At 37.2% G+C, this 22,221-nt stretch overlaps 2 protein-coding genes across 2 annotated transcripts in view; both read right to left on the bottom strand.

The window, feature by feature from the left end:
- The window catches only part of LOC114321010 (uncharacterized), a 78,237-nt gene extending 72,507 nt beyond the window's left edge, over positions 1-5,730 (bottom strand). Inside the window, exons 1-2 of the mRNA XM_082869926.1 lie at positions 5,646-5,730; positions 5,017-5,176 (exon numbers count right to left, since the gene is read on the bottom strand). Of these exons, the coding sequence (XP_082726052.1) occupies positions 5,017-5,176; positions 5,646-5,730 (245 nt within the window). The remainder of the gene's footprint in view (positions 1-5,016; positions 5,177-5,645) is intronic.
- Positions 5,731-10,008: 4,278 nt separating this feature from the next.
- On the bottom strand, positions 10,009-12,682 carry LOC114298433 (calmodulin-like). The gene is made up of 4 exons (XM_082868023.1): positions 12,493-12,682; positions 11,712-11,869; positions 10,580-10,660; positions 10,009-10,373 (listed from the first exon to the last, which is right to left on the bottom strand). The coding sequence occupies exons 1-4, from the start codon at positions 12,575-12,577 to the stop codon at positions 10,239-10,241; spliced, it is 459 nt and encodes a 152-aa protein (XP_082724149.1). The 5' UTR covers positions 12,578-12,682; the 3' UTR covers positions 10,009-10,238.
- Positions 12,683-22,221: the final 9,539 nt, after the last annotated feature.

Genomic DNA, 22,221 nt, shown 5'->3' with positions numbered 1-22,221 from the left:
CCATCAGAAGCAAGACAGTCCCTGGCTTGCACGCCAGTCTTATTTATTTTCTTAGTTAATTCATTAATTAATTAGGATTTTGTAATATTTTGGACTGTATTATTCGGGACTGTAATATTTGGACTGTATATTTATTCGGACCCTCCGAGTGAGGGCACAACTGTAATAAGTGTGGGTGAGTGTGATGTATGTCTTCCAACCCCACGTCTTTCTCCCTTTTATTTACCCGCTTTTGATGGTTAGATTAGGGCATGTTTAAATTAGCATACAGTATGACAGCATGTTTGCATCATTCATCTGTATTGCATGCATCAGGCTCGGCGCATCATACTAACTGCATTGTATTTTCAATTCAAAGTTGAATACATGGTAGTTGTAACATTTCATATGCCGTCTTAGAATAGCCGAGCCTACTATAATCACATTTTGTATGTGTTGCATTAGGCATTTCTGTATACTTAGGATTCATGCATGATTTCTAATAAGTGTCTATTTTTGCTTGGAGTACTCGGTGAGCTTTTATGCTTTAGCATCCTTGCATGCGTGTAAGTGACTGCCATGAATAGCATGCTTACCATGAGGCTATGTGCTTATCCGATATAACTGCCTGAATGCCTGTGGGTGAAGGTTGGGTTGTTTAAATCGAAATAAATCATCAAATGTTTTAAAGCCTACCTGCGGGTAGCAAACCATCTTTCAAAAATAAACATGAAATGTTTTGTTCCAATTCGGGCGACCCAGTCTATACTTGTATGCGGTGTGCATCACATAGTAACCTAGGCTAATAAACCGGATTAAGAACACACAAAGTTTTCAAAAATAGATATCATGGTTAGTAGAGACCGATCTTTGATCAGGCGAGCGGGGGTGTTCACGAAGTGACCTTCCCCAATCGTACCCAAGTTCCCGAGCCGAGGCAACTTTGGTGATGACGGACACGTGGCCTTTTGGCACCGAGTCAGGGTTTCCTAAATTTCCCAAAATAAAATATTTAGGTGGCGACTCTGTATCTGGCAAAGCAGTCCATGTTTGGCACTTTTTCAAAAATCAGTTTCTCAAAACAAATTGCCGGATTTGGACTCTTTGGTTCAGATTGAGAACCGCGACAATTTAAGAGTCCGAGCTGTAGTGACCCCAAATGAACAGAACGGGACTTAACCCTCCCGGGGCGTTCGGGGGACGTCTACAACGACCATGTCATCGATGTAGACTTCTACCGTTTTGCCAATCAGGTGCTTGAACATTTTTGTTACTAACCTTTGGTAAGTTGCTCCTGCGTTTTTCAACCCAAAAGGCATTACCTTGTAACAATATAGGCCTTTAGGGGTGATGAACGCGGTTTTCTCCTCGTCTGGAGGGTACATGGCAATCTGGTGGTACCCCCTGTATGCGTCCAGAAAACTCATTCTTTCATGCCCTGAAGTAGCGTCTACGAGCCGGTCAATCTTGGGCAGAGGAAAGCTGTCTTTGGGGCAAGCTTTGTTGAGGCTGGTAAAGTCTACACAAACCCTCCATTTGCCGTTCTTTTTCTTCACCACCACTGTGTTGGATAGCCAAGTTGGGTAGTGAACTTCTCGAATGGCCCTGGCCTCCAGAAGTCTATCTACTTCTTCTTCTACTGCTTCGACGTGCATTAACGTCGGTCTTCTGGCTCGTTGAATCACAGGTTTTGCCGACCTGTCGACATTCAGTCTGTGGCAAGTGACCTCGGGGTCAATGCCAGACATCTCGTAAGGTGTCCAAGCGAACACCTCAATGTTGGCTCTCAAAAAATCTTCCAGTTCTCTTTCCTCTTCTTCGGCTAAGCCTGAGCCGAGAAGAAAGAAGCGTTCTTCGTCGCCCTCCTGGACAAGGATTTTCTTTAGTGTCTCTTCACTCTTTTCGGCTGGCTCCTTGCCGACATCATCTAGGACCTCCATGTCCTCGTCTTCAATCTCTGCCTCTTTTGGCTCCCGAATGCAGCAGGTAGACTTCATTGCTGCCATGGAGCAACTTTTTGCCTGCAGTTGATCTCCTCTGACTTCTTCAATCCCATGCTCTGTTGGGAACCGCAGTAGTTGATGCAGTGTTGAGGGAACTGCCCCCATTGCATGCAACCATGGTCTTCCCAAGATGATGTTATATGGCGAGGGTGTGTCAATCACCATAAATTCTGTTTTAATCTTCTTAGTACCAGCTTGTACTTCCACGCTTACTGCGCCCAGTGGCCATGTCGGCGTTCCATTGAAGCCGACCATAGGGTTGCTGGATTGTTCCAGGTCGTCTGGGTGAAGGCCCAGCTCCTTGTAACATCTGACGTACATGATGTCACAAGAGCTGCCTTGATCTATTAGGATGCGTTTCACTTGGTATTCCCCAACCTGGAGGGATACTACCATGGCATCATTATGCGGATGTTGGACTAGCTCCAGGTCGGCTTCAGTAAAGGCTATCACCGGCCCTTGGCACTCTTCTGGCCGATGTCTTTTTTCCCTGATTTGGTAGACATGCTGTAAATGCCTTACCCTCTGGGTCTCTCATCTGACTTCGTTCTCGTTGACCCTTGAGTGGATCACATTAACCACCCTTGGTCCTCCTGCCTGTGGTTGCTGTACTGGAGGTGGTGGAGCTGTTGGTGCTTGAGGCAATCTTGCCTGTTCTTCTCTGGTCCTGGCCTCATCAACAAGGTCCCTCAGATGGCCTTGCCTTACCAAGTCTTCTAAGTGTGCTTTTAGGGCTCTGCAACCCTGGGTTGGGTGCCCTTCTTCATTGTGGTAAGCGCAACGTCTACCCATGTTTCTTCCCATGAATTCCCCTGGTGCTCTTGCTGGAGTTCTGAAATAGGGTTGGTTTCGTATTTGATCCAAGACTTTATGGATGGGGATTCGGAACACCGTGGTCACTGCCTGTTTACCCTTCAATTCTGTTTCTTGTTTGGTCGGTCCGTTGTTACCTCGGTCTCGCTTCGGCGAGCCGTTTCCTTTCTCCTGCTTTATCTCTTTGTTTCCCGATGTATCTTCCTCGGCTCTGGCTTACTTCTCGATTCTTGCCATGAGTTCTTCCATGCTTTTTGGCAGTGTTTTTGCCAAAGACTTCCGTAGTGGGCAGTCATCTTTCAGGCCGTTCTTGAACGATACGACCGCCACTTCTTGGTTGCATTCGGGTATTCGATTGAACACCTCGTAGTACCTCTTCGCGTAGGCCCTAAGGCCTTCTTCCTTGGTGATTCTTAAAGCCATCAGGGTGTCGACCCTTAAGGGCTGTAGTTTGTTCGTCACAAACCTGGCCACAAACATCTCGGCCAGGCCTTCCCACGTCTTTACGCTTCCCTTTGGTAGTTTATGGAACCAATCGGATGCAATTTTCCCAAAGGATGAGGGAAATACTTTGCAGAGCAACGGCTCGTTGCCACTGTATAACGCCATTGAGTTCAGGTATAGTCCAACATGAAAGTTGGGATCTGTCTTACCATCATAAATTTGGAACCTCGGCATACTAAATCTTTTTGGTGCTTTAAATTTGTCGAGTTCCACCGAGAATGGTGTTCTCGGCTTAACTGCGGAAGTCACCTCGGCTTCAACATTCTGCTGCCTCCTTTTGAGGTAATCCCTCAAGTCTTCCTTACTCCTCCCTGGAGCTCGGCTATCTCTGGACTTCAATCTTTTTGGCACACTACTTTCGGCCTCGTGGTGGGCCCGTTTCAATCTTTCTCCATGGGTTGTGTCAAAGCAGAGTGCTTGACCTTGAATATTCCGATGTTCTTTGGGCCTTGGGTCCTTCATGTGATGTGTCCTTTGGGACTCTTCTTGCCTTGGCTCCTCTCGTCCGATTTCCCTGGAAGGTTGGTGAGAGTGCCTTCCACTCCTGGTGTGCTGAGGGGCTTCGGGGATTGCTTTCCTTCCTCCCTTCTGGGCATTAATTGCTGGCATCGGCGTATCTTGCAGCGGGTATGGTGGCTGCATAACATTGTTTTGCATCATGAAGTTGACCACTGACTGTAGGTCCGCCAACTTGTTTGCCAAGTCTTTTACTTCCTCATCACTCCGTAGGCACCTATCCCTCCATACCTGAAAGTTATTTTCATTATAATACTTACTTTGGTCTGTCCTCTTCGAAGCGTTGCCCTCCTGGCCGACGTCTCTTTCTCCGTGACCCTGGTCATGATTTCTTGTACTGTGGTTGTCTCCTTCAATGTCAAGGTCAATTGGTCTACCACTCTCAGCAGGAGTGTTGCCTCCAATATTTTCCCCCTGTCTGTTACTGGCCATCTATTCTTCTAAGATTTCCCACAGACGGCGCCAAATTGTGTGGGTGATTTTCCGACCACACTGCCCGCCTAGTAATCAGCTGGAGAGCACCGGCAGAATAGATGGCTTTAGTAACCTGTAACAGAAAGAAAAAGGCTCCGGCGGTGGCTCTTCCACTAGGGGCACTCCGATGATCAAGTTAGTATATCTCTCAAAGATAATCAAGTGCTAAACTCACAAGCTTGAGTATAAAACTGCGTACCTTAGACCCACGGGGGTGCCTCTCTTTTATAGTTTACTAAATCCAAGTCCCACTAGAAGTCTGACTTCTATGGACTCCAATTTAGTACTCACTTTGGATTCCTCAAGAGATAAAGATAAACTCCCTTAGAGCTTTATCCTTATCTTAGTAAAGTCTTCTCTTTTCTCCAGAACTCTTAACCCTTATCCGCTTATCTCGGATTCCGATATCTTCGGAGGCAACCTCGGCATCGCCAAGATAATCTCGGCACAGCTACCACGACATGTGGCACCTCGGCTGACACGTCGGCGTCACCATGCCACGTGTTGGTACTCATAAAATATATCCCCACAATGAGTAACAAGAGGGCCACATTAAAATACAGAATAAAATTTGATAACTTAATTGTTACAAGATGAATGCCAAAGTGAAATTTAAATAAAAATTAGAGCCTAGAAAATATAATTTACCCAGTAAAATAACATAACTGAGAACATGACAACTGAAAGAAGAAGAAGAAGAAGAAAAAAAAAAGGTAGATGACGTTACACCTTCATCTTTGTGGCCATGAGATGCAAGAACTCCCCAAATTCTATAGTTCCATTACCATTGACATCAACTTCACTGATCATGCTCTGCAATTCTTCTTCTGTTGGAATTTGATCAATTGATTTAACTGCCGTGGCCAATTCTTCAATGGTGATGCAACCTATACATATTATACCGTCGATATCAGTACATATCCCGATATCATTATTGAAAATCATAATTGGAAGTTAAGCATATTAGGATTTTGGGGTATGTTCTGCCTTAATGTTATGCACTTTTGTGAGCTCACTCTGGATTCTTTGATCCGAACTGATCCGAACTGTTTATATAATCGTTTTTCATGCAAAAAAATCAAGTTAATCAATTACCGGTAGCCAAATATGATCCAATTATGTGGCTATTGATATCTAATCATTTTATTTTTTTTTGCCTAAACAATCTAATCGACGTATTGTACAAGATAACGATTCAAATCATATTAACATATCTAGATTGAACCCCACCAAAAAGCACAACAGACACCCAAATCCAACCCACCATGTGTTTATTTCCAATATATATATATATATATATATATTTTTGTGTGAACCAAAAAGGAGAGAGAAAAATAAAGAGAAACATATGCTTACCATCTCCATCTTTGTCAAGCAAGCAAAAAGCTTCCTGAAACTCAGCAATCTGTTCTTCACTCAATTCATCTTCCTCATATTTCATCTTTGTTTGCTAAATGATTGCTATGAACGTTATTTAGTCAACTTTTTGCACTACAAAACACACACACACACACCCCAGAGAGAGAGAGAGAGAGAGAGAGTAGTTGAGAATGCCCTAATATTATTGCATTAACCTTCAACACATATATGCAAGGAGTATACTTTGAAAGAAGGGTAGATAAGTGTTGTTCCCTTCATTTTTTTTAATCATCAAGAAAGTTACTTTAACTATCAAACAAATGCTTGCTTATAACTCTATTAAGAATTTTCTGGATGGCCGGGACCGCCGTTTGCAAGTCTTGGATGGGGTTAGACTTGGACGGCATTGCTTAATTTCACTGTCTTTAAATCTTATGTTTCGTTATTTCAAAATATTGACATTCATTAAATTTTGTCTTGAAATTATGGCACTTCAAAATTTTAAATCATCTAGAATAGTCGTGAGTGTTTCGAGGTAGATAGATAAAGAAATTTGAAAAAAAAAATTCTTAATATAATTTCATAAATACTTTCTTGGTAAATTACACTTTATTCCTTTTATGTTTAGCCATTTTTTCACTTTGGCTCTAGAAATTTTTTATCCCTTCATGTTTCAAATTTTTTCCAATTTACATTAATACTAACTTATGTTTAAAATTAAATAGAAAATGTCATGTAGTTGGCACATTTCACCCATCTTTTATCTTTTTTTAAAAAAAAATTTATGAACTAAACACATCAAGTAATACATAAAAAATGTAACATGGTATACCAAAATTAGATAATAATTTTCCTAGAAAGAAAATCCCAAAATGATCAATGTAATACATTGGACACGGTATCGACTGTGAATAGGATGCTTCCAAGTTCGGTTTAGTTAAATAATTGATGTCACTTGGACTCTATTTTGTTGCCACACAAACGACTTTAGTACTTTTTGTTTATTTGTTTGTTTTCATTTATTAAAAATGCTAAAATAATCACCTAATGAATCATAATAATATAGCATAGCTTCTTTCAACTGGGTTGGTGGGGCTCATTATAAATCCAATTCCAATAATCTTATTTATTCATTTTATCTTCTATATTTACTCCTATCTATCTATTTATACTATTATATATGTGATGGTTAAAGTTAAGATTGATGTCTCAATTTTTAAATTTTTCCAAAATGTCCGTGTAGTTGTTACATAGGCAATACCCTAAATTCAAGTTTTTTTTTCCTCCAAATCTCTCAACTTCTTAATTTTCCAAATTCAATTCAATTTTTATGTTTTAAATTCAATTATATGGTTTAGAATCTTCTTTTTCTAAAATTAAATGATCATATGCGTACACATACCGTCACTTATAGTACATCTCTATGTATAAATCATTCATTAAAAAAATATATATTCATCGAATAGTTGCAATTATATTTTTTCTAAAAAGAAATGGATGGTAAAAATGATTTTAATAATAAGTCATTTAAGTAGCGGAGTCACCATGTGACTAGGGGCGTCACGTGCCCTCCTGGATTATTATTTTATTATTATTATTATTAGTAGTATTATTATTTACATATGTATATAAGCTCACACAGCTCCCAGATATCAGACTACACTCCCTTGAACACGCATTCGTTTCGAAGCTTCCAAATAGACCACAAGATTGCCAAAGTAATGGCTCTTCAAATTTTCCTTTCTAGCTTCTTGAAGCACCCTCCATCCCACCAAAACAACAAACTCTCAACTGTCCCAGGTAAAACCCATTGAATTCCCCACCATGACAGCAAGGCCGACCAAATTTTCTAACTAAATGGGCAGTGTAACAGAACATGAACCACTGATTCATTCTCAGCCTTGCAGAAACAGCAAAGAATAAAGGCATTGCCACTAAACACTCCAATTCTTTGCAGAAATACGGCAGTCTTCACTTTGTGTTTTCATGCCAACCATCCAAAACATTGAACTTTGGGGGGAATGGTGTTTTTCAAACCATTCTACTGATTCTGAGATAAGAACCAAGGCCAGCAACATAAGACTTGTACATGGAGGAAACAGAGAACATACCCGATGATGAAGGAGCCCATTTTGGCCTATCAGCAAGCTCCAGCAGTATTGGAGATGCTGAAATCAAGAGGTTTGAAATCCTTGTATTGGAGAACATACCTGATGATGAAGTAGCCTATAATAAGCACAAGGATAGAAAGCAAGAAGCCAACTAAGACACTAATAACAACACTGTCATCAAAAAAATATATATATATTCCTTGGGAAGTCACATCAGGAAGCTATATTATTCTACTCTTAGATTTGATTTTCCTGACCTCATGAATATAGAGCATGAAGTCAGTGGTGAACAAGCAAGAGAATCCTGAATTTGTCTTTGTCCAACAGGCCACTTGAAGCTTCACACCATCAATAAGTTTTTCCCAGCAGATTTGTTGCTGATTGAAAATAAGATTATTTCTAGCTTTCCATAGGTTCTAGCCAGCACTGAGAAAATTTTTACTTTGGATGGAGCAACATTCTTCCAACGATTTAACAGAAAATACCAAACTTGTCAATTTTCCACTGAAAACTATCACTACGCTCAAGTTGGGGGAGAAAATTGTTTAAAAGATGGAGAAGTTCCTGAAGCTTTTCATGCTCCCAAACAAGCAGATTCCTTCGGAAGAGAAGGTTCCAACATGGGCCAATCATACGATTGCTGAAGAGAGGGAGAACAGTCTTGGAAACAATATAGCAAGTGATCTGTTATTAATCCAAGTATCAGACCAGAATAGAATGTCCACGCCCAATCCAAGTTTTAGTATCAGATTATTAAGGAGAAGACTTCTGAAGTCCTCATTGTTAGAGAAAATGCTAAGAATGCCTTTCCAAAGTCTAGAACAGTTTAGAAGAGTACTGTCAGTTGGGAACCAATTATTGATTCTCAGATTATAATTCTGAATTACCACTTGCCTCCATAGTGTTTATTTAGTCATAGGGAATTCTTCTGAACTGTTCTCATACTTTAGTGATGGAGCTCCATTTTACAAGATGAAGTCTTCTTCTTTCATCATTCCCCCCCTCTCCAACAAAAATCTCCTTGGTAGCTTTTCTAACTCATTACAATCAATTATTGAGGTTTGCTTGTGACAATGTACATTGCACGTGGCATATAAACTGATCTGCAAATTGTTGGCCTTTACTTGCCCAATTAGTGCAAGAAATTAATTTTGAAATGTTAATTCTCCATTCAAAAATAAATTACAAAAAACCAAAAAAAAAAAAACTCCATGAAGAACAAATGCAATATGTTCCTAATAATTGTAGAAACACATCCCGATATTGATATTGTTAGGCAACATTTGCATAGGGGTGTAAATTTGGCCCAGCCGAGCCCACCCAGACCCGGGCTCGGGCCGGCCCATGTCAAATCTCGCGGGCTCTCACCAAAATTCGGGCCAGCCCACGAGCCAAAAATTTAGGCCTAGGCCCAGGCGCAAGGGGTATTCTGGCTTTGGGTAGGCCAGTAGGTGGGCCTGGGCCTAGGCTCGAGCTTGGATAGGGCTTGAACATTTTATTTATTTATTTTCATTAAAAATGACATTGGGTCTTGGGACGGGCTTTGAGTGGGCCTTGAGCGGGCCGGGCCGGGCCGGACTTCAAAATGATGGCCCAAGCCTAGGTTCAAGGTCCCAAGTTGGGCTTAGGCTTGGGCCTAATAAGGTTGGGCCCACCTCGGACTGCCCATAAGTCGTAGGCCATTTGTACACTCCTACATGTGCACATGTAGTAATCTAGGCTAGGATATAATATAAACATGATGAGATTAACCAAGAAAGAAACATCTAAACGTATCGATTTATAAAAAATATGACTTAATCATATAATGAAATAAAACTTAACAAATATATTAATAATTTTTTGGTTTCTTGTAATTGAAATTTATTGACCAAAAAGCCAAAATCTATTAATAATTTTTTGGTTTCTTGTAATTGAAATTTATTGACCAAAAAGCCAAAATGTATTAAAACGTAAAATATTTTGTTTAGTTGCCAATAACTTAACCAATTCCATTCACGTTGGAGATTAAATTGGTCTAACATTAAAAAAAAAAATGCATTTTAAAAAAATTCATATAATGTCCGTGCTGGACAATAAAACAAAAATCTCTGTAATCTTTAGAAAATAGCGACTTTAGTTAGAACTGTTTAACCCTTCATTGCACCTGCAAAAATATTTTTAGGTGGCTTGTCTAATTGACATTTAGGGTTTTAATCATGGTGAGGCAACCGACCCATACGAAGGGAAAGAATAGAGAGGAAAGGCCATTAAGTAAGATGGATTTTTTTTTATTAGAAACCTGTGTAACACAGTGAAAAATAAAATTACAAATTTGGACTTTTTCTCTAGAATTATCAATCTAGATGTTGGTGGGTTGATTGGAAACATGTTGGAAATTAGAGTTCATTGCGTCACGATGAATCCTTGTGAATTTTGGGTCAATTATTTCATTAAAAGCATCACCATCATTCTAACACATCTTTAAAAGGTGAACTTGTCATGCAACCAACATCATTCTAACAAATTCCTTGTAATCAATTAGACCATCACCATCCAAATCAGCATCTCTAATCATCTGCTCCACCTCTTCATCAGTCGGCCTCTCTCCTAAGTTAACCATTACATTTCTCAACTGCCAACAAAATGAAAAAAAAAAAAAAAAACATAATAATTAATAAGAAAATACAAAGTAGATAAAATTTGAAATAACTTTGCAAGTAAGTGTGAAGAGTTCAAAATAATTCTAAAAATATTAAGGTGCAAGTGGTCTTATGCTCTTATGCAAGTAAAATTTGTGTTAGTAATATTTTTGTAAAAGAAATATGAAGAAGAATTAACCTCATTGGGTGATATGTAACCATCTTGATCCTTGTCAAATACTTTAAATGCTTCTTTTAGTTCCTCTTCTGCTTCACTTTCCTATAAATATAAACGATCACAATTAGACATTATAATGTATAATTATACTGAATACTCCTAAAGTTTAGATGAGTACATCGACTTCTTTTTAATAAGATTAAAACAATTGAAATTAATGTACATATCACATGAATAAATTGGATAGAATAGCTGATCAAAAAAATTGGGTAGAATATATAGGGTGATTATTCAGTACTCCCGGAATATGGACACGTGGTACTCCATAAGGTTTTGATTGGTGGAGATGCGCACGGGCCCACGATTTATATTGGGGATGGGGGAACAACATGAGGCTAAGTAATTGGTGATTGGCTTGGAGTATGAACATGTGGTGCTCCGAAAGTATTGAATAATTTTCCGAATATATATACATTTCAATATAAAAGAGATGATAACATTATTTTTCTATCTATGTGACTAATAAATGAAAAATTGACTAAGTATTATGTGAATTTATGTCAAACTTGTGAAACTTAAATGTATTTTCCTCAAACTTTAAGAGATATTAATGTCATTTATCCTTAGGCATTCTTATGAAAATTTCTACACGTAAAATAGCATAAATTACAATTTTTACCCTCTGAATTTTACTTGAATTTCATTCTAATTTTTCACTTTATAATTGTAAATTTGTAATAGATAAGTTCTCAGACTTGAAGCCAAGTTTTAATCTAATCCTTTCATCACCCCATAGGTCAAAATTTGAGTGAAAGTTAAAACATGAGTAACCAAAGTAAAATTTAAATGAAAATTGAAAGGTGAATAGTGCAATTTTTTTTGGTAATATTTTTCTGTAATGCTGCCAAAACGTGCTCATGTGGCTCTTACGTGCGCACTTTCTGTCCAAATACTTAACAATGAGTAACAAGAGGGCCACGTTAAAATACAGAGTAAAATTTGATAACTTAATTGTTACAAGATGAATAGCAAAGTGAAATTTAAATAAAAATTAGAGCCTAGAAAATATAATTTACCCAGTAAATAACATAACTGAGAACATGACAGCTGAAAGAAGAAGAAGAAGAAAAAAAAAAGGTAGATGATGTTACACCTTCATCTTTGTGGCCATGAGATGCAAGAACTCCCCAAATTCAATTGTTCCATTACCATTGACATCAACTTCACTGATCATGCGCTGCAATTCTACTTCTGTTGGAATTTGATCAATTGATTTAATTGCTGTGGCCAATTCTTCAATGGTGATGCAACCTATACATATTATATCGTAGATATCAGTATATTTTTTTTTTATCAGCAAAGAAAAATTTCATTAAAAAGCATGAAATTAAAGGTACAGAAAGATGACAGAAATCGAGAGAGATTCGAGATAATACAGACTATCCCTACTACTGCTACTCGCAACCATCTAACCAACCCCTCGACCTCACGATATATCCCGATATCAGTACATATCCCGATATTAATATTGAAAATCATAATTGAAAGTTAAGCATATCAGGATTTGGGGGTTATGTTCTGCCTTAATGTTATGCACATTTTTTGAGCTCACTCTGGATTCGCTGATCCGAACCATTCATTTTATATAATCGTTTTTCATACAAAAAAAATTAGGTTAATCAATTACCGGTAGCCAAATATGATCCGATTATGTGGCTATTGATATCTAATCATTTTTTTTTTTTGCCTAAACAATCTATTCGACGTATTATACAAGATAACGATTCAAATCATATTAACATATCTAGATTGAACCCTACCAAAAAGCACAACAGACACCCAAATCCAACCCACCATGTGTTTATTTCCAATATATATATATTTTTGTGTGAACCAAAAAGGAGAGAGAAAAATAAAGAGAAACATATGCTTACCATCTCCATCTTTGTCAAGCATGCAAAAAGCTTCCTGAAACTCAGCAATCTGTTCTTCACTCAATTCATCTCCCTCATATTTCATCTTTGTTTGCTAAATGATTGCTATGAACGTTACAACTTTTTGCACTACAAAACACACACACACACACACCAGAGAGAGAGAGAGAGAGAGAATAGTTGAGAATGCTCTAATATTATTGCATCAACCTGCGACACTTATATATATGCAAGGAGTATACTTTGAAGGAAGGGTAGATAAGTATTGTTCCCTTCATTTTTTTTTAATCATCAAGAAAGTTACTTTAACTATCAAACAAATGCTTGCTTATAATTCTATTAAGAATTTTCTGGATGGCCGGGACCGCAGTTTGCAAGTCTTGGATGGGTTGGACTTGGATGGCATTGCTTAATTTCATTGCCTTTAAATCTTATGTTTCGTTATTTCAAAATATTGACATTCATTAAATTTTGTCTTGAAATTATGGCACTTCAAAATTTTAAATCATCTAGAATAGTCGTGAGTGTTTCGAGGTAGATAGATAAAGAAATTTGAAAAAAAAATTCTTAATATAATTTCATAAATACTTTCTTGGTAAATTACACTTATCCTTTTTATGTTCAGTCATTTTTTCACTTTAGCTCTAGAAATTTTTTATCCCTTCATGTTTCAAATTTTTTCCAATTTACATTAATACTAACTTATGTTTAAAATTAAATAGAAAATGTCATGTAGTTGGCACATTTCACCCATCTTTTATCTTCTTTTTTTTTTTTAATTTATGAACTAAACACATCAAGTATTACATAAAAAATGTAACATGGTATACCAAAATTAGATAATAATTTTCCTAGAAAGAAAATCCCAAAATGATCAATGTAATACATTGGACACGGTATGTGTTAGTGCATTATATTGTTAGTGTATTCTATGTTGTTATTAGCTGTAAAGTGTGTCCTAGCTGATCATGATGTCTTTGCTTTCGGTTGCTTTTTGGTGCATTGTTTGTAAACTTCTCCTTTATAAGGAGCTCCTGAACCATTGTACAAATTACATTCAATACATAAATCAATATACATAATTCATTCTCTCTGTATCTCTCTTTCTCTATCAATTTATCTTACATGGTATCAGAGCTATAAGATTTAGGCCTATACTCTTTTCTTTCCGGCGGGCAGCCGGCCGGCAACCTTGCCTTCGCTGCCCGCGGGAGTTTTTCAACACATACCTTACACATACCTTGGTTTCACTAACAAGGCCCGCTATGTTGCTATACATTCATCACCTTAAGATCAGCTGTGATTCATGATCCGACGGTCCCCACCACCCATCGAAGCCATAGCAGCAAGCAACTCACACCAAGACACCCTTTATGTTCACTCCAATCGCCAGTTCTACATCAACTGCTTTATTGCAGGGACTGTAGATTTCATATTCGGCAACGCGGCGGCGTTATTCCAAGACTGCGACATCCACGCTCGGAAACCCGACGCCGGCCACATGCTCACCGCGCAAGGCCGCATCGACAAACAACCAAAACACCGGAATCGTAATCCAGAAATGCCGAATCGATGCCACTGCCGATCTCACACCCGTCAAGACCAACTTCCCTACCTACCTGGGTCGCCCATGGAAGGAGTATTCGAGGACGATCTTCATGCAATCAACGATCTACTGGATGATTGACCCTGCTGTCCCCATTCTCTCCTCTCCTAAAGATCGACCGAAAACATGGCCTCCGCCGGAGGAACCGTCGTGGACGGCGGCCCACAGCTCTATTTCTGCTACCAATGCAATCGGACGGTCACCGTCACTCCCTCTCCCAACACCGACCTTCTCTGCCCTTCTTGCGATGGCGGCTTTCTCGAAGAATACGAAGATCCAAACCCTAACCCTAACCCTCATCTACCTCTCGATCCTTTCTCTCCCTTCTCCGATCCTCTCTCCGTCTTCCTCAGTGGTTTCAGACCACCGTTCTCTGGCATTCTCATGGCTGCTGTGGGAGGGTGAGAGAGAGTACACTGCTATTATTTTTTTTTCTGAACTCACCCTTCCACCACTTTTATCTTTTATCTATTTTTTTTATTTTATTTTAGGAGTTTTCTTAAGTGTGCAAGTGCACACCATGTGCCACTTACACAAAAAGTGTAAGTGTAAGGTGTAAGTATAAGTATAAGGTGTAAGTGTAAGTTGTAAGTGTAAGGTGTAAGGTGTAAGTAGGTTGCACATGGTGTGCAACCTCAAAAAAGGTGTAAGTGTAAGGTTTAATTTTTTACAAAAGGTGTAAGTGTAAGGTGTAAGTGTAAGGTATAAGGTGTAAGGTGTAAGTTGCACACCATAACCAAACCCTTTATTTTATTCTTCTACAACACACCAAGCAACCCACGTGTACCACCTTGGAGCATGAATCTGAGGATAAATCAAACCCCAATTCAAGCATCCTCCCACTTACCTTTCTTTTTCCTTTTTCTATTATTTTACTCTCTCTTTTGAAAACCACTTAACTTTCTTTTTCTTTTTTTTTATTATTTTACTCCCTCTTTTGAAATGACACCAACAACACCACCCCCAAGCAACCCACGTGACCCATTATTTTTATTATTTTTATTCTTATTATATCTATATATATATATATATCTATTTTTTTCTTTTTCATCCCCTTATTTATTTCTTTATTTATTTTTTTATTATTATTCTTTCTTTTTTTTTTCTCGATTCTTTTCTTTTACAAAAAAAAAAAAAAAAAAAAAAAAAAAAAAACTATTCCACCATGCCGAATGCATAGCCCACTCCATTTCTTTATTTTTTCTTTTACTTTCCAGACCACTCACCGACACACACATTACTGTGCCCATGTATATCTCTTTTCTCTCTCTCTGCCACTTTCAAACCCTCTTTATCCTTTCTCTATATCTATCTTTATCTCTTTATTATACTATATTCCCAAACACTCATCACACGCATGCGCATGGCAGACACCACTCCATTTTCTTTCTTTTATTTTATTTATTTCTTTATTTATTTTTTTTTCATTAAAAAAAAAAAGAAAAAAAAAACAGAGGAAGAAGACGAACTGCACACCACCTTATTTTATTCATGTCGGGACTCACCCCGATCACCATTTTACACCAAAAAAAAAAAAAAAACAAAACAAAAAAAAAAAACAAAAACAAAAACAAAACCAAACCAACACAAATCGGCACAGTGGGATTTTTCTTCTCTACTCTGCTGCCGGTCTCTTCTTCTTGCCTCCGTCCTAGACGGCCCTTGCCGGTGTTGCCTCCGTGTTTCCCACACCACCGAGCACATTCACTCCCCCCTGCTCCTCCACTGCAGCATATGGCGGACCTCCAAATCGGAACATCACGGTGGCCTTCCGCTTCAACTCCTTGTTTTCCGCCTTCAGCACACTTATCTCTGCTCGCGCATCCTTATACATGCGTTGGAGCAGAGCCAGTTGGAAGTTTAACTGCTGCACCTCATTTGTCCTACTCTGCAGCCAGTTCGACAAGTTTGTAACCGTCGTCATGGTTTCCACACATGACTTCAAAGTATACTGATTGGCCTCCACATCCGTCTGCACCGCCATTTTTTGCTCCACAGACCGCATCGGAAAGTTCAGCGGAGCAAACCCAGCGGTGTTTGGTTGAGGTTCACTGGCCACCGCACCAGTTCTCTCTCCTGTGGACTCGTTGAGGTCGGGAAAGAGGGTAAGCAGCCCGCGGGAAGACGAAGCCATTTTCTGGGCAACAGAGTATTACAGACTCTCTCTCGCAACAGAGTGTTCCAGACTCTCTCTCTCAGCACAACGAGGAGTTTTTCAGAGAAATTCGCAGGTTTTTTGTCTCAGCCTCTGCCTCAGCCTCAGGTTCAGTCTTGGTTATATAGCCGAGGCAGCCACGCGCATCGCGCGCCTCTTGACGCCGACAACCTGGCACGCCTTTTCATGGCACGCCTTTTGATGACTCGGGCACGCCTTTTGATGACACGCCTTTTGAGGGTGCGGGCACACCTTTTGAGGGCACGACTTTTGAGGGCTCGATATCTACATCCATGTATATCTTTTGGGCAACCTATCTACACACTCATACAGTGTCTTCTACACCAGTCAGCTTTATCAATCCCTTTGTTTCAACCTCAAATAGGTTTCTATCTTCACACCTATTTGAGTTTGAGGGGGGGTTATACACAGTATCATGTATAAGTCGCCCATGGCGCACTCCTTAAGTCACCCCCTTGGTGCACCACCACAATCTTCTACAACGGTCTGACACGACCACACAGTGTCTGCTACATCGGTCCGGCATGACCTCGTAAACTGTCTTCTACAACGGTCCGACATGACCCCATAAACTGTCCCGACATTGATTCCGGTCAGCTGCTACATCGGTCCGACATGACCCCGTAAACTGTCTTCTACAACGGTCCGACATGACCCCGTAAACTGTCCTGCTACACCGGTCCGACATGACCCATAAACTGTCTTCTACAACGGTCTGACACGGTCACACAGTGTCTGCTACAACGGTCCGACATGACCCCGTAAACTGTCTGCTACAACGGTCCGACACGACCATACCGTGTCTCCTACAACGGTCTGACACGACCATACCGTGTCTCCTATCCTGTTTTATTTTATTTATCAGTTTATTTTTCTATTTTGTTACTCTCTTCAAACTCAAGTTGGCTAGTGCCTATCCTCCTTGAGTTTGAGGGGGGCTGTTAGTGCATTATATTGTTAGTGTATTCTATGTTGTTATTAGCTGTAAAGTGTGTCCTAGCTGATCATGATGTCTTTGCTTTCGGTTGCTTTTGGGTGCATTGTTTGTAAACTTCTCCTTTATAAGGAGCTCCTGAACCATTGTACAAATTACATTCAATACATAAATCAATATACATAATTCATTCTCTCTGTATCTCTCTTTCTCTATCAATTTATCTTACAGTATGAATGAATGTAGTCAAAAATACATTGGACACGGTATCGACTGTGAATAGGATGCATCCAAGTTCGGTTTAGTCAAATAATTGATGTCACTTTGACTCTATTTTGTTGCCACACAAACGACTTTAGTACTTTTTGTTTATTTGTTTGTTTTCATTTATTAAAAATACTAAAATAATCACCTAATGAATCATAATAATATAGCATAGCTTCTTTCAACTGGGTTGGTGGAGCTCATTACAAATCCAATTCCAATAATCTTATTTATTCATTTTATCTTGTATATTTACTCCTATCTATCTATCTGTACTATTATATATGTGATGGTTAAAGTTAAGATTGATGTCTCAATTTTTAAATTTTTCCAAAATGTCCTTGTAGTTGTTACATGGGCAATACCCTAAATTCAGGTTTTTTTTTCCTCCAAATCTCTCAACTTCTTAATTTTCCAAATTCAATTCAATTTTTATATTTTAAATTCAATTATATGGTTTAGAGTCTTCTTTTTCTAAAATTAAATGATCATATACGTACACATACCATCACTTGTAGTTAGGGCTGCAAACAAGCCGAGCCGAGCCGAGCTTTGGTGTGTTTGGGCTTGTTTATTAAGATTTTAACGAGCTTGAGCTGAATAAAAATTTAACGAACCGAGCTGGAGCCGAGTTGGCTTAGGCTCGACTCGAGCTCGAGCCTGTTCACGAACCTTAACGAGTCAAAAAATTTATAAATTCATACTTTCATGTGAGACTAAAGTTACAATTAAAACTTTGATTATACAATTATATATACAATATATATAAACATACTAAAAAAAAAGTCTATATTTTACTAAAATAATAATATCTACTATCACTATTATATAAATATACTATCTATAGTTAAGTATTATTTACATTTATATTTTTAAATATATAAATAGCATATTTCTCTTATTTTTTATACATAATTTTATATTATTTAATATATAAATAATAAATATTGAACGAGTTAGCTAACGAGCCGAGCTTACGAGCCGAGCTTACGAGCCGAGCTTTAGAATATTTGGACTTGTTTATTAAAAATTTAACGAGCTCGAGCTCGAGCTCGAACGGCAAAAAAAAATTAACGAATCGAGTTCGAACGAGTTCTTACCGAGCCGAGTTCGAACTTGTTCATGAACGGCTCTGTTCATTTGCAGCCCTACTTATAGTACATCTCTATGTGTAAATCATTCATTAAAAAAATATATATTCATCGAATAGTTGCAGTCATATTTTTTCTAAAAAGAAATGGATGGTAAAAATGATTTTAATAATAAATCATTTAAGTAGCGGAGCCACGACGTGCCCTCCTGGATTATTATTTTATTATTATTATTATTATTATTATTTATATATGTATATAATAATATTTTAAACAAAAATAATATTTAGAATAAAATGTCAATGGCATTTTTAAATTTATAAAATAATAGTGATTGTTTTATTGAAAATGAAGTGAATACAACAAATTATATTTTTATGTATGAAAATTTTGTGAAAAAATCTCAATATAAAGGTAATATTCATCATTATTGATATGCAAATATAATTAATCTCACTATATATATGAAAAAATTAGTAGAGTATTAGTTATATTTGTATGTAGAGTTCACCCTTCATATGTTGTTTTACTATTGGTTGATGATATTATATGTCAATAATAACGTGATATCACTATTATATGAAATTTTTACTCAAACTTTGTAAAAATTTGATTTATCTTACCATTATATAATTTATATTAAAACTTAAATATATTAATTTTTTACATTGTCCGTGATATACTAGTTACACGCAATATTTTCTTTTTTATTTTATTTGAAATTAATTGTAAAATTTTATGTGAAATAATTTTGTAATAATTTATTTAAGTTTTTGTACTTAATATTAATTCAAAATTTATTATTTTCTTCTTATTGTTGGCTATATGGAAGGAAAAAAAATTAAAGTTGTAATCAATAAGTGCCTCTTCTGATTTAGTTTCTTGGTTCCGCCACTGAGTCATTTCATTTTTCTTTTTTTTTCCCCCCGAAAACAAGTGTAATAATTGCAATAATTATAAGATCAATTTACTTTATTTTTTAGGAATGTACAAAATGAACAAATTAAATTATTAAAGAATCGAATAACTAAAAAACAAAATGCAATTCCTTCAACACTAGGTTGTATGGAAAATGCATTGGACCCCTAGTGGGTGTTGGGGGTCCTTGCTGATTGGCTGGAAAATAATTTTTTTTTTTTTTTTTTTTTTGGACTTCAGCCACTGACAGTGTGCCATGTGGCACTGGGGGGTGCCTAGTTTCCAGCATCACCCAGGTTGTATCCATGTAATTCCTTCAATTTTTTAATTCTCAGCCACTTGACATTCCATAGCATGTAAGTCTTTGCCATTTTCATTTCAGAAAAATTTTCTATTATAGTTTTTCTTCTCGGTGCGAAAATAGCATCTTTTCTTTTGACTACGTATGCTAGTTTTATTATTATTTTTTATTTATTTATTTTATTTGGATAGAAAATGGGAAATGGGCTTCACTTTCGACCCTAACTTCGGCTAATTTTTATTCTTTTACTTGAAAACCACTAGTAATACAAAGTACTATTTATCAAAAAAAAAAAATTAAATAAGAAGTTTGAAAAAGAAAAGAGACTATCGTCCACATCACTCCCAAAAAATATATATTATTAAAACTTTATTTATGAAAGCATTTTTTTCTTTAAAAAATAATTATTTAATTTTTTTTTTTAAATCACTATCCGAATTAAAATACTGATTTGTATAATAAAAACTTGGACACATGTTAGGTAACTTTTACTTTTTTGTTTATGTTTAAAAAAAATTATAAATTGGTTTTTGTTTATTTTAAAAAAATAAATAAAAGTTACAAACACATTTGATTTAAACAAAATGTTTATAAAAAAAATAAAAATAAATAAAAGACATGTTTGTTAAGATCTAAAATATTTATATTTATATTTTATTATTTAAGAAAAGAAGGATCATATCATACAAGCCATAAGTCCATTTGGATTAAAAATTATTATTGTCTCATATTTAGATAATTAAAAAATAATTGGGTTTTGTCTCTATTATATTTAGATGAGAAAAGAAGCAAAAATATGTGATATATAGGTGGGATTTTTTTTTCTTTGTATTTTAATATGTAATCTCGGTATTATGAAAACTATACAACCAATCAAGTTGTTTCTCACTACATTTCACCATTTTTAGTGAAAATGAAACCCTTAAAATAGGGGAGTTTTTGTCACAACCCAAACCCGCCCCTATGGGTTCAACATCGTAACCGGCAAGTAATCATGAGATTACCGAAGGCCTCTGAGACAGATTAATATAATAATAGGAGCTAGCGGAAGCAAATAACAAATATACAACATCCATTGAGCTGTGCAGACTTATATGAGACAGAAAAATTTTAAACTTTTATATACATATCTACACATCATCCTTACGACATCATATACATACAGACTAGACAAAAAGAGACTTAGCCCTATTTACAAAATAAACGAAACTTGTTTAACCAAACAATAAGACAAAGCTTAAACTTTATGCACTTAGCTATAAACGCTAGACATGTCCGGAACCTCCACGGGAGGCACATAGGTTGGCTGACAAAAAGAAGAATCCAGGCAGCAGCTCTAGGACTAGTCACATGCCTGATCATCTACATACATAAAATAATATAGTGAGCTGGAGCCCAGTGAATAAATACAAAGTAAAGGTTTTTAATGAATGATGTCCATCACAGGGTCAGAAATCAAAGCTTATATCATAAACATATTCTTATCAGAAACAGAGTCTTATGCATATTCAGGTTTCAAATCAGAAATAAATTCAAATACATGTTCATATTCATATTCAGATTCAGATTTTGCATAAGATCATACGTGGTACACCCATTAGCTATCAAATCAACTTGGTCCTGAGACCCACATGTATAGTCGGTACCGACGACCATAAAGGTCCATATCTTGCGCGCAAGTAGCCATGGTATTGTTACCTTCCAGGCAAGGGCCACGTGAATATAGGCCTCGGTATTGTTACCCCCGGGCAAGGGCCACGTGAATATAAGCCACAGTATTGTTACCCCTAGGCGAGGGCCACGTGAATATAAGCCACAGTATTGTTACCCCTGGGTGAGAGCCACATGCATATTGGCCACGGTATTGTTACCCCCGGGCGAGGGCCACGTGAACTAAGGATACCACAAATACATTTCAGAAAAATGGACATTCATTCATAATTCATAAAATAGCATTTCAGAAAACAGATTGTATCATATTAGTCAAAAAATACTTATAATTAAACAGAACTTTACAAAGTTATTACTCACAGTGTTCAGATGCTTGGGCCGTCCTTGTAGCTGACCCTACACAATTCATAATACACATAGAAATCGGGTCACAATATAATTTATTCCGTTCTTAACTTATTTAATTCTCTTTATACCAAATTACACATCAATTTGCAATTTCGCAAATTAATCACAAGTTGCAAATAACATCATCAACTCAACACACTTCTCAACACATATCTCAACACAATCCACCTTTTGCCGACTTACTACAGTGGGATAGCGGGTACCCAATTCATAACACTTTCCACCTTTCGCCGGCTACTATACGGTGGAAAGTGAACTCCCAAAAACTATTTTCTAGAAAGCCATTTTCTTCCAAAAACCATATTTCTCCGAAAACCATTTTTTTCAACTTTTTAACACCATCCCCCACATTTGCCGGCT

This window comes from Camellia sinensis, chromosome 5, assembly GCF_055761805.1.
Source record: "Camellia sinensis isolate YWXY chromosome 5, ASM5576180v1, whole genome shotgun sequence".
In the NCBI taxonomy this organism is placed as follows: domain Eukaryota; kingdom Viridiplantae; phylum Streptophyta; class Magnoliopsida; order Ericales; family Theaceae; genus Camellia; species Camellia sinensis.
This window is presented reverse-complemented; position numbering and strand designations above follow the sequence as displayed.